The 11601-nt window shown below is 52.4% G+C and overlaps 2 protein-coding genes across 3 annotated transcripts; one reads left to right on the top strand and one right to left on the bottom strand.

Moving 5' to 3' along the window:
- Positions 1-20: 20 nt before the first annotated feature.
- Positions 21-3757, top strand: MRPL40 (mitochondrial ribosomal protein L40). Of its 2 annotated transcripts, none has more exons than XM_046639563.1 (4): positions 21-449; positions 1034-1117; positions 2277-2435; positions 3320-3757. In XM_046639563.1, the coding sequence occupies exons 1-4, from the start codon at positions 85-87 to the stop codon at positions 3642-3644; spliced, it is 933 nt and encodes a 310-aa protein (XP_046495519.1). In that variant the 5' UTR covers positions 21-84; the 3' UTR covers positions 3645-3757. The 2 variants fall into 2 exon arrangements, with proteins under 2 accessions (XP_046495519.1, XP_046495520.1); XM_046639564.1 differs by lacking the exon at positions 21-449 and adding an exon at positions 549-706.
- A 2100-nt stretch (positions 3758-5857) lies between these two features.
- Positions 5858-11445, bottom strand: C15H22orf39 (chromosome 15 C22orf39 homolog). The gene is made up of 3 exons (XM_046641473.1): positions 11402-11445; positions 11094-11261; positions 5858-8354 (listed from the first exon to the last, which is right to left on the bottom strand). Exons 1-3 carry the CDS (start codon positions 11423-11425, stop codon positions 8226-8228), a joined length of 321 nt encoding a protein of 106 aa, XP_046497429.1. The 5' UTR covers positions 11426-11445; the 3' UTR covers positions 5858-8225.
- Between the last annotated feature and the right edge of the window lie 156 nt (positions 11446-11601).

Consider the following 11601-nt stretch of genomic DNA (forward strand, 5'->3'; position numbering starts at 1 on the left):
GGGAACGGCGTGCACGGTCGCTCACCAGCTCCACCTCGCCGGTCCCGAGTCCAGCTAATTAACTAGCTTCCGTCATTCATCAACATGCGTCTATTGGGCATCTCGCGAGCTCCAGGCCACGTGCCGGCGCCGGGATGCACCCACCGGGGGGCGGCCGCGCCCGGGGCTCGAACGAATGCGGGGGGCCCTAGCCAGCCCCGGGGGGAGTCACGGGGAGCCCGAGGCGGCCGTGTTTATTGGGAGATCGGGGCGTTTTCACAGACATGGACACTTGGGCCCGGAGGAGGCGAGGGGCACCCACTCGGCCACTCCGGCCGCACCGCGGGGTCTTGGCCCTCGCAGGGACGCAGGCCGACCACGGAGGGAAACGCTGGCGGGGACGTGCCTGCGGCGGAGGAGATCCCGCGGTGCCGGCCGCGGGCCAAGGAGAGGCCGCCGCGCAGCGCGAGGTGCGAGGCGCTCGGGGCGTGCCCAAGCGCCACCGGGACGTACGGGCGGGGCTGCGTCGGGGGCGGGGCCAGGCGAGGCTCAGCTCTTCGGGGCCGGAACGCGGGATTGCGGACCGGCGGCACGGCCGGACTTTTTCGTAGGGCACCGCGGGCCGGACCGTAGAGGGGTGCGCGCCCGGAAGCCGCCCGTCGCCTGCCAAAGGGGCCATGGCCGCGGCGCTGGGCGCTTCCGCGCGCGTGCTGCGCCCGGGGAGCTGGTGAGTGCGGACCGCGGCTGGTTCGCGGGGGTTCGGTGCGGGCAGGCCGGACCTGGCCTGCATCCTCTGCCCGGGGACCGCGCTTGTCCACGGATAGCTAGCTGACTGCGCCTCTTCTTGTGGGTTAAAATGCCAGGGCCTTGGCCAGCGGGGCCCCTGCCCGAGTGCCCTCTGGTGCGAATGGGGGATTTGGAAGGACCTCCCACATGTCACCTTGCTGTCACATCCAGCAGTTCTGCGTACCCCAGGTTTTGAGGGCATCGTAAATTTTTCTTCTTTTTCTTTAGTGGGGGAGAATCAGGTATTTATAATGCTCGTCTCTTTCAGGCTTCTGGGAACTTGGCAGACACAGATTAGAGAGACCCGCCGGCGAGCTTCGTTGTTGTCCTTCTGGGATCTCGTTCCCATGAGGTACTCAGCCGTGGGCCTGGCCTCTGTGGGTGTCAGTGCGGACGGATGTGCACTTGGACAGAACAAAGCAAGACTACTGGACGTTTGCAGAATTAATCGCCTATAATTTCTCAAATTTAGGCAGATGGTTTTCTGCCATTTCAACACTCTCTCTATGGAATACCGCTGTGTCTGTAATCAGAAAACAAATGTTACATGTAAACGGAGTTTATATAGGGCCGCCCGGTGGCCGAGTGGTTAAAGTGCCACGCGCTCCGCTTCTGCGCCCGGCTTGCGGGGTCGGAGCCCGGCCAGACCTGCACCACTCGGCGGCCCTGCTGTGGAGGCGTCCCACGTACAAAAAATCGAGGAGTGGCAACGGATGTTAGCTCAGGACGAATCTTCCTCAGCAAAAACAAAAGACAAAAAAAGCCAGGAGTTTAAATAAGAATTATTTAGCTTTGAAGGGATTCTTGTGTTTTAAAGGGCACAGCATAAACTTCTATTTCTCTGTGGGCCTTCCATTTCTGATTCCCTAGAGAGGTGGGGGAGATGCGAGGATTAGTTTTTCCACCTGTGACTTTGGATGCTTTCTAGGGACTTGATTCCTAAAATTTGGTCTTGATGCTAGATGATTTGATTATTCTAATAGTAAATTATCACCATAGGAGATGTTTTCCTGAGAGTAAATCAGACTTTTGTCAATGCTCTAGGATGGGGAAATTGGTTAAGAAATCACAGAAAGTAAACAGGGACATGCCAGTAACTTTTATTATACTGTCTCTTTTAGTCTTACTCAAATCATTTTTATAAATCACAAATCCATTTAAAATGTGAGTAAGGAGCTTCTAATTTATCAGTTTGGCATTTTCACTTTTCAGTGCAATCCCAAGGCATACCTCAACCCCAGCACTAAAGATGAGTGCTTCCCCTTAATTTATACCCTGACGCCCCATGAAGCTTTTTCACCCCTTCCTGGGTTGACAGGGCTCACACACTTCTCACCAGGACCCTGGGGTGGAGGCTGTCTCCCTGCCACATTCAGCTCATGCGGGCAGGCCCATGTAGTTCCTTCCCCAGTGGAGAGCTCAGGATAAGTTGGGGCACTCTACCTAGCTCCATGTCTCTCAGCATGTCTGTGAGACTGAAGAGGAAAATTAATGTTTGCTTCATCCATCAGAGCAGAACCTCTGCGAAAGAAGAAGAAGGTAGATCCTAAAAAAGACCAAGCAGTAAAGGACCGTTTGAAAAAGAGGATCCGACGACTGGAAAAGGCTAGCCAGGAGCTAATTCCCATTGAAGATTTTATTACACCTGTGAAGTTCTTGGATCAAGCACGGTAAGGGTCCTCTAGGGTTGAGCTCCTCAGGGCAAAGGAGTTCCATCACCTTCAGGTAGTTCTGTCTGCTGTTCACGCCTGTGATGGGAAGGGGTGAGCAGGCTTGGGCTGACTTGGCCCTGACTCCTTTTCTCTGTGAATGTGTCTTGTGGGAGTTGGAGAAAGCATTCCTGGGTGGTGCTCTTGAATGGCTGAATGTGGTAAAGAAACTCAGAATAGTTGTGATAAGCCAGGCCAGATGCTTGAATGAGCGCCTATCAGCACTGCTCGGGAGTTCATATTGCTACTCTTTTGCACGAGGAGTTTCAGCTGTGGCTGATGACTTGGACCTTGGGTCTGCAGCCCTTGCCCCATCCTGATGGTAGAAAACCCTTGGCCCCTTGCTTTATGATGCAAATCCTCACAGTTGGGATGTGTTGCGTGAGGGTTGGCAGGGTTGCTTCCTTCTTGTAAAAAAAAAGGTATACCATTTCTACTTACAAGTTGGACACGGCAGATGCTTTTTTGGTACCCAAAGGCTGATATGGGCTCTTGACTCCTTGGGATTTTGGTGTCCATTTTCATAACACTATTTCACTTTTCTCCAAAGTCCCCTCTCACCAAAGGTAGTCTCTGCCTAGGGCAGAGGAAGTGCTACTAGTCTTCTCAGAGCATCACTGTTTCTTATTTCATGTAAAGCAAATGGCACTGGTTTCCAGCATCACTTGCAGCTGCCACAACATTCAACTTTCCATTCCTTAATTTGTCCCAAACTCCCACTTTCTTTCCTAAGTTCCATCTGTGATTGGCAATGGGAGGCTTGCGTCATATGTGACTACCGAGACTCTCTGGCCAGGAAGGTCAGTGCTCCCCAGCTTCCCACCTTTGGATTTGTGTGTTCCCAGACAGCGGCCTCACACAGAGCTCCCCTTTGAGGAAGGCGAGCGGAGAGCTCTGCTCCTGAAGAAGTGGTCCCTGTACAAGCAGCGAGAGCATGAGATGGAGAGGGACACCATCAGGTCCATGCTTGAGGCCCAGCAGGAAGCTCTGCAGGAGCTACAACTCATGTCCCCAGAGCTCCATGAGGAGGCCATCAAGCGGGACCCCAGTCTGTTCCCCTTTGAGAGAGAAGGGCCAGATTACACACCACCGGTCTCCAACTACCAGCCCCCTGAAGGCAGGTACCAGGACATCACCAAGGTGTACACACAGGTGGAGTTCAAGAGATAGAGCTGCAGGCAGCCGTCCACAGAACACATTGCCCCTGAGAGCCAGACGGACCCAGGCTCCAGCCTGCCTGTCACAGAATCAGGCATGCTGTGAATAAATATAAGTTTAATCAAGTGTCTCTTTGTCTTATGTTAGAGTCGAAATTAATTCACCTGAGGATGGAAGGGGGCGAGAGATACTGCCCTTCTTTGCCAGGTCCTGGGGAGAAATGACCAAGACGTCGCCTGCTGCCCCCCAGTAAAAAGGGATATTCCAACTGTGTGGGGCAGGCTCCACCAGCGAGAGGCACAAAGTGACCTGGAGGAGCAGAGGTGAAGGACGTGTAGGCCGTGTGCTATGTGTGCAGAACAGGGGCAGGGCCTTGCCAGTGGGCAGACGGAGCACACGAGCTTCCTTGTATTATCAGCAGGGCCAGCTTTGAGCTGGGGAGGGAGGCTGAAGAGAGTGGAGCAAGCCAGGGACACACTAGTTAACAAAGTTGCTGTGTCCCCCAAGAGGGCGTGATCCCTGACTAGGGCAGAGGGCTCTCAGGCTTTTGCTCAAGGGCTGTTAGTTTGGAACAGTAAACATGTTAGTGTGCTGGGGCTGCCAGAAAAAATATCACAGAATGTGTGGCCGAAACAATAGAAATTGATTTCTCACAATTCTGGAGGCTAAAACTCCAAAATCAAGGTGTCTTGCTGGGTTGGTTTCTCCTGAGGCCTGTCTCCTTGGCTTGCAGAGGGCTACCTTCTCCCTGTGTTCTCACATGGTCATCTTTTTGGGCCTGTATCCTCATCTCTTTTAATAAGGACACACCAGTCACAGTGGATTAGGGCCCACCCTAGTGACCTCGTTCTAACTTAATTACCTCTTTAAGCACCCTGTCTCCAAACAGTCACATTGGGAGGTACAGGGATTAGAGCTTCAACCTCTAACCGCCCTAGGAGGGCACAATTCAGCCCAGTGTGAAAACAGCCCTTCCTCCTAGTGCCTTGATCCCCACCTCAGAAAGGCTTTCGGCTCCTCACTACCTTAGTGCAGATAAACCAGGGAAACATTTTCTTTGCATAAGAATCCAGAGGGTCTGTTTTCCTAGTGTGTGGTTCACTTTTGGTTAAAAAACTTACCAGGGGCTGGCCCCAGGGCCAAGTGGTTGAGTTTGCGCGCTCTGCTTTGGCGGCCCGGGTTTTGCGGGTTCGGATCCTGGGCGCGCACCTAGCACCACTCACCAGGTCATGCTGAGGCAGAGTCCCACATAGCACAACCAGAAGGAGCTGCAACTAGAACCTACAACTATGTCCTGGGGGGCTTTGGGGAAGAAGGAGGAAAAAAAAAATAAAAGATTGGCAACAGATGTTAGCTCAGGTGCCAATCTTTAAAAAGAAATCAGTGACTTAAAAAAAAAACTCTTACCAGATAAATGTTTTCACTGGATAAAAATGTTGCCTGAGGGTTTTAAGTGCTTTGGCTCTGCCAGTGAGACAAATACTGAACCCAGCGGCTTTTCCCAACCTCACTGCCATCTCTGTGACCCAAGTTGTCGTGGCCTTCTGCCTGCTCCACTGCAGCAGCCAGCTGACCTGTCCAGGCTGGGCGCTCCCCCAGCTCCTCCTGCGCAGCAGCCACAGGCTCTGTCAACGGGAGTCAGGCAGGCCTTGTGCTACCTCCAGGTGAGAATCCTGTCCAGACCTGACTGCAGATGCCCGTGCCCCGCCCCCGCCGGCACATGGCACTTGTTGCTCAGGGCCTGTGGCCCCTTTCTCTGCCATGCAAAGCTCCAGCCCCCTCCTCCAGGCCAAGGCTCAGACACTGAGGCCTTCCCTGCCTCCCCGCCCACCGCAGGTACTTGGCAGGAGTGCTTTTGAACCAGTAGGTGTTATGTGTTAGGCTGTATAACCAATTCAGTGGGCCATGGCCAGCACTTTTTTATTTTGAAATTCACAGGAGGTTGGACATAAATATGCAGGCAGGTGCTATGTGCAGTTCCCCCAGCCTCCCCCAGTGTTAACATCTTACACACCAAGTAGTATCAGGACCCAGAGTGACACCATTACAGCCGAGAGCACAGTCAGATTCCCCATTATGTCTGCACTCATCTGTGTGTTAGCTCTACACAATTTTGTCATGTGCAGCCCTGTGTAACCACCAGTCAAGGTACCATCACCACAGGATGGTAAATACCCCTTTAAAGCCACACCCACCCCCTCCTTCCATCCCTAATCCCCGACATTAACTGTTCTCCATCTCTGATTACATGATTTCACCAATGTTACCTAAATGGAATCATGCCATATGTATTCCTTTAAGATTTTTTTTTTACAACTCAGCATAATTTCCTTGAGTTCATCCAAATTGCATATACAGCAGTTTATTTTCAATGGCACAGAACTGAAAATGTCAATGTTTATCACCCACAGTACAGTAAGTATTGTTTTATGAAGCTTGTTTCAAAAACATATGCTGAATGTAACAGTAGGTACCAGACCATAACATAATACACTTGCTACTGTCAGTTTTATCTCAAAAGCTGAAATACACTACTCTATCTCATCACTCTGACCATTTTCTTCACAGCACTTACCATCATTTAGACACTTATTTAACGATGTTTAAATGTTTATGCCTGGCCCCTACACCACAACCAGAACTCTTTGAAGGCAACTTGTCTGTTTCAACACTGTGATCCAGAACCTCAAACCCCACCTGGCGTGCAGTGGGTGCTCAGAAGATGTGAACAGGTGAACACAGGTGGGGATTCAGGAATATTCTGTCCAGAGAGATGGTTCTCTGTCCTTGTGGAAATCACTGAGTAGCTGAGAAGGTTCCTAACAGAGCACTCAGCTGCAGGCAGCCCACGGCTCTACACAAGCAGACGAGGGGGACTTTGGCTCCCATGAGCTGAGTCCCTCAGGACTACAATGTTAGCCGCTGCTCCCAGGCTTTTCCTGCCTGCCCCAGCCCTGCCCCAGGAACCCCAAAAGAGCTGCTGCAATTCCAGGCATCACACGCCGATCAAAACTCAAATGTCCCTGCCCCATGTTTCAGAGTGAGGAGAAGGCTTACAGAGCTCTGGCAGCCTTCCCTCTCTCCCAGCCAGTGCCAGGATGGAGACACCATCGTTGGCTTAGACACCTCAAGGCCCCCTGGGGATGGGGAGACCCTGCCTCTTCTTTAGACTCGCCTCTGTTCCTGGAGTCCTATTTGCAAACACCCCTCATAGGTACACACAGACACACTACTGGGGACCTACATGCACACCTCCCACCACTCACAGGGACACACACACATATACACAGAGGGACTATCAGGGTCCTACGTGCACACCTCCCACCACTCACAGGGACACACACACACAGAGGGACTAGCAGGGTCCTATGTGCACACCTCCCACCACTCACAGGGGGACACACAATCACAGGGATTCTGGTGGCACACAGAACATACACAAGAGGGGAAATTTCATTCTTTAATGTATACCCTTGTGAAGTCATGGATTATTTTGCCCCAAAGAATTATTTAAAAGATGTCTGACTCACCACCTGTGGCAAGGTTGGGGCCCAGTCATGAGGGAGGTACTAGGACACAGTGGGTCCTGCTGGCCAGGAAGACAGTGGGGAAGGCACTGGGCATGTGGCTGGCCTGGCCCTGAGCACCACACTGGGGCCTGCTCTGCAGCCACAAGATGCTAAATCACATTATCAATAATAAAGAGACCTCTTCAAGAACTAGAGTTTTTGTTGGTTCACATAGATATATTTTAAAAACATCTACAAGAGCATAAGCATACAAAAGTCTAACAGTGTTCGAGCACAATGTCAGATGCAAAATCTAACCATTTCAACAGTTAAACTGTGGTTTTAATTTTCAGCTTCTATTTGGAATCAAACGTTTGAGATGGCTTTTGATACATTCTACATTTTCTAAAAATGACCAGGGGAAATTCTGAGGGAAGGAGACCAAAATTCCATGTCTTGGGCTTGGGTGTTTTAAGCCAAGAGTCCACGAACCCTTTTTATGCCAGGTTGTGTGTTCTGTAGCTGTGTGCATTTCTTAAATACGGTCTCCAAGGGGCCTACCTGTGCACCGAGGTGAAGCGTGCTGGTCCCGAGACACGCCCTGCCTGTGCCTGCAGAGGAACTGAGCAAGTGGCCTGTGGCTGGCAATGAAGTCATCACCACACCAGGGCCAAGTAAGGCATTCACAGCAGCACAACCATTTAGCTACCACATTCTGACCCCCTAAGTGTCCACAGGGGTCAGCACTACCACTCAAGAGTTTACCTGAGAATTCTAGACCTTGGGACGGTCAGCTCCTGTGCTACTGTCCTCAGGGGCGAGCACGAGCCAGCCTGACCTGGCTGCTCACAGGGGTCTGGTGGTGCTTGGTTTCCTGGAAGCTGTCTTTCAGAGCGTGGCAGCAGTGGAGCGCCCTGAGTGCACGGCAGGGCTGGCCAAGCAGGGCTGAGCCATCGTGCTCCATGTTCCGAGCCAGGCGGAAGCTCCCAGGGAGCCACTCGACTGCTTGGGTTGGTCACAGTCCTTAGCGTCGGGTGCCAGCCCCACTTGAAGCAGACCAGAGGAGGCCGTGCAGGGGTGCTCATCACTGGTCCTTCTCCTCCTGTGGCAGAGGGAGGTGCCAGTCTGCCGGGGGGCTCTGCCTTGGGGCCCACACGAGGGCATGCTTCCGTGCAGCCTCGACTCTTGCACGCTCGCTCTCGCAGAGGGACCGCTGTACAAAGGAGACCCCGGTCACTTCCCGCCTCACACGGGCCCTCACATGGCCCCTGTACCTCCCTCCTCCTCAGCACCCCCAACACAGATGGACAAACGGCACATATGGCAGGCAGCACTCTGAAACTCAGCTGCTTCTACCCAGTGAACCTTGAGATTGTTCCCTCTTAGCACACACGGATCTAGCTCATTCTTTCTCCCAAGCTACTGTGAAAAACTTGTGTAGATCACCATAATTTGAGAAAATTTTAAAATGTCTTCTCCTGGGGCTCAGGGCTTGATGCCTTCAGTTGACCTACTCAGATTCACCTGCTAAGACAGGGCTGCGGGTTGAGCTGGGAGGAGGGACGAGGGTCTGAAAGAGTGGCCAGAAGGGGGAAGATGAGGCCAGAGACACATGCCCAGAGAGCCCTGGACAGACGAGGAGTCCAGACAGACAACAGATGTCACCCAGTCCACTAGCTTCTCTCTGTCACTCTCCCCCAAAAATAAGCACAGGGCAGTACATCACGACCACGACAGGGGCTCATGGGAGGCACTATGCTGGCCTCTCTACACATATATTCTCACCTTCTCCAGCTGTCCACTTGTCTGTCTGCGCACAAGCTCCATTGTTTCAAACAAAATGGTTTGTTCTTGTTTAAAAAGCAATCAGAAATGCAAAGTAGAATATGGAAGACTCCCAGACCTCCAGCCCTGAGGTGAAGGTATTATCTCCCCACAGAATTTTAGGTCCAAATTCTAGAGCTATCACATTCCCTAAAGAAAGAATAAGCTTCTACTGTTATACTTGCTACTTTTTTCACTAAGTAATATACTGTAGGCACCCTTGCATGCCTGGATAGATTACTATCTATTCTTTTTAATGGCTATGTAGTACTCCACTGTGTGGAAGTTATTTGGTCAAATGTCTATTAGCGGAATTTAGGACACTTTCAGTTTTGGCACTATCACAAACAGTGGCACAATGGACATTTTGGACTTTTTTTTTTTTTTTTTGGTGAGGAAGATTGGCCCTGAGTTAACATCTGTGCAAATCTTTCTCTACTTTTTGTATGTGGGATGCTGCCACAGCATGGAGTGATGAGCAATGTGTAAGTCCACACCAGTGATCCGAACCTGACAAGCCCAGGACGCTGAAGAGACACATGCAAACTTAACCACTACACCAGCAGGCTAGCCCCTGGACATTTTGAACTTTTAACTGTGCACTGTTACCCAATTACTTCCTTAGGATAAAATTCCAGAAGTAAAACTGTGGGGTCAAAAGGTATGCATTTGACTTTTAGGTAATCAGAACACGACACTCCACCAACACTGCACAAGTACTCCTGACTCTCCAAACCCCACTGACACTTGTGATATTCTGCTGGATTGTCAGAAACCACTTGTTTTCATTTGGACTTGTATACCAGGCCATTTGGTCTTCTTTTTGAATTCCTTTTTTGTGTCCTTTGCCTACTTTTCTATTCTCAAATCATCTCCATTTTTCTTCCTGATACATAAGAGCTCTCTTTAAAAATACATATATATGGGGCCAGCCCAGTAGCATAGTGGTTAACTTCACACATTCCACTTCAGTGACCTGGGGTCTGTGGGTTCAGATCATGGGCACAGATCTACACACCGCTCATCAAGCCAGGATGTGGTGGCGTCCCACATACAAAAGAGGAAGACTGGCAACAGATGTTAGCTCAGGGCCAATCTTCCTCACCAAAAAAAAAAAAAAGAGTTAAAAAATATATATACACACACACACATATACATACATACAAACAAAGGTTATTAATCTCTTGCCATATAGGTTAGAAGCTATCTTTCCCACCTTTTGGACTTCCACTTATTATGGACTTGTCACCATTTTCTTTTATTCAGCAGCCTGGTTTCCACACCAGTTTGTCTGTTTCAATAACCACACACATATAACAACTTTGAAGCAGTGGCCTGGCTGCTGGCTCCACTTCCCCTGGCACTCCCCGCCAGCACTGAGCCCTCACAGCTTTTCTCCATCTCCCCAACCACAACAGTTCCAAGGCACCAGGTATTCTAGACTAGAATGGATGTGCCAGGGGGGTAGGGGCTCTGTTCTCATCACTCCTGTATCCCGAAGAGTGCCCAACATGATCAATCTCTGCTGAATGACAACTGACAACCGGAACAACCTCCGTACAGGTCTCCCTGCCCCTCCATAATACACTCTCCTACCCGGGCAGCCAGACTGACCTTTTAAAGATAGAAATTAAATCATGCTTCCCAGCACACGTTTAGGCTGGAATCTAAACCCTTTAAGGCCAGCCAGGTCCCCGGTACCTCTCCAGCCTCATCCCCTACCCCTCTACAGCATACCCTCCTTCTCCTCCAAGCACCTGGACCTTCTCTTTGTTCCTGAGTCGTGCCCACCCTCCCCCCGGGGCTGGGTGAAGTCTGCTGGGGCTGGCTGCCAGTCACTCAAGACTCAGCGAGATCTCCGCCTCTGCAGGCCAGCTGACGACCCTGTTGGGGTCCCTCCTCTCTCTCCAAAACGCTCTACACCCCCCTCCTCGCTTTGTCCTTAACGCCGTCCGAAAGCCCGGTCGATACACTAATTTTTGATATTTCTCTAAAGAAGGGAAGCAGGAGGAGGAGAGGGACCCCGGCAGCGCCCCTCTGCAGACCCTGGGGCGAGAACGTGGGCAGGCTGCGGCCCGCGCCCTCGGGCGCCCCGGCGGGGAGCCGCAGCCACCCCGCCCCGGCGCACCTGGGCTCCGGCGCTCCGGCGCTCCTCCCACGCGCGGCAGCTGGCCAGGTCGCGCCGCCACTGCTCGCAGGCCGGCCGCTCGCCGTGGACGTAGTAGTGGTGCAGGAAGTGCCCTGCGCTGCGGCACAGCTCCCATTCCGCGCGGTAGGCCTCGCAGGGGCGCGGCGGCTGCGGGGGAGGTGCGTCTGAGTCGGACCGCAGCGCCGCCGGCCCGGGGCCCACCCCGCGGCCCCCCGGGGCAGGGCTCGGCTAATCCGGTCGCACGGTCGGACCCGGGCCCGCAGGTCCCGGGCGCCCACCACACTTACCCGCCAGCCGCCGCCGTCAGCCATGTCCCGGCGACTGCCGAACCCCGCCTACTGAGCCCGCTAGCCAATGACGATTTAAGAAAGCCGGCACCGAGTGATTGACGGGTACAAGAACCAATGAACTCTGAGATATGACGATCACCTCCGCGCTCCCCTCCTTGAGACACGCCAATAACAGGAAGTCCGAGCTGGGCAGCCAA

This window comes from Equus quagga, chromosome 15, assembly GCF_021613505.1.
Source record: "Equus quagga isolate Etosha38 chromosome 15, UCLA_HA_Equagga_1.0, whole genome shotgun sequence".
NCBI lineage: Eukaryota > Metazoa > Chordata > Mammalia > Perissodactyla > Equidae > Equus > Equus quagga.

Coding starts and splice junctions, on each gene's coding strand:
- MRPL40 (XM_046639563.1), top strand. CDS start 85: ATGCGTCTATTGGGCATCTCGCGAGCTCCAGGCCACGTGCCGGCGCCG. Junction 1,118..2,276: donor TGGGATCTCGTTCCCATGAG/GTACTCAGCCGT, acceptor TTCATCCATCAG/AGCAGAACCTCTGCGAAAGA. Junction 2,436..3,319: donor AAGTTCTTGGATCAAGCACG/GTAAGGGTCCTC, acceptor GTGTGTTCCCAG/ACAGCGGCCTCACACAGAGC.
- C15H22orf39 (XM_046641473.1), bottom strand. CDS start 11,425: ATGGCTGACGGCGGCGGCTGGCGG. Junction 11,262..11,401: donor CTGACGGCGGCGGCTGGCGG/GTAAGTGTGGTG, acceptor CCTCCCCCGCAG/CCGCCGCGCCCCTGCGAGGC. Junction 8,355..11,093: donor GCCGGAGCGCCGGAGCCCAG/GTGCGCCGGGGC, acceptor TCCTTTGTACAG/CGGTCCCTCTGCGAGAGCGA.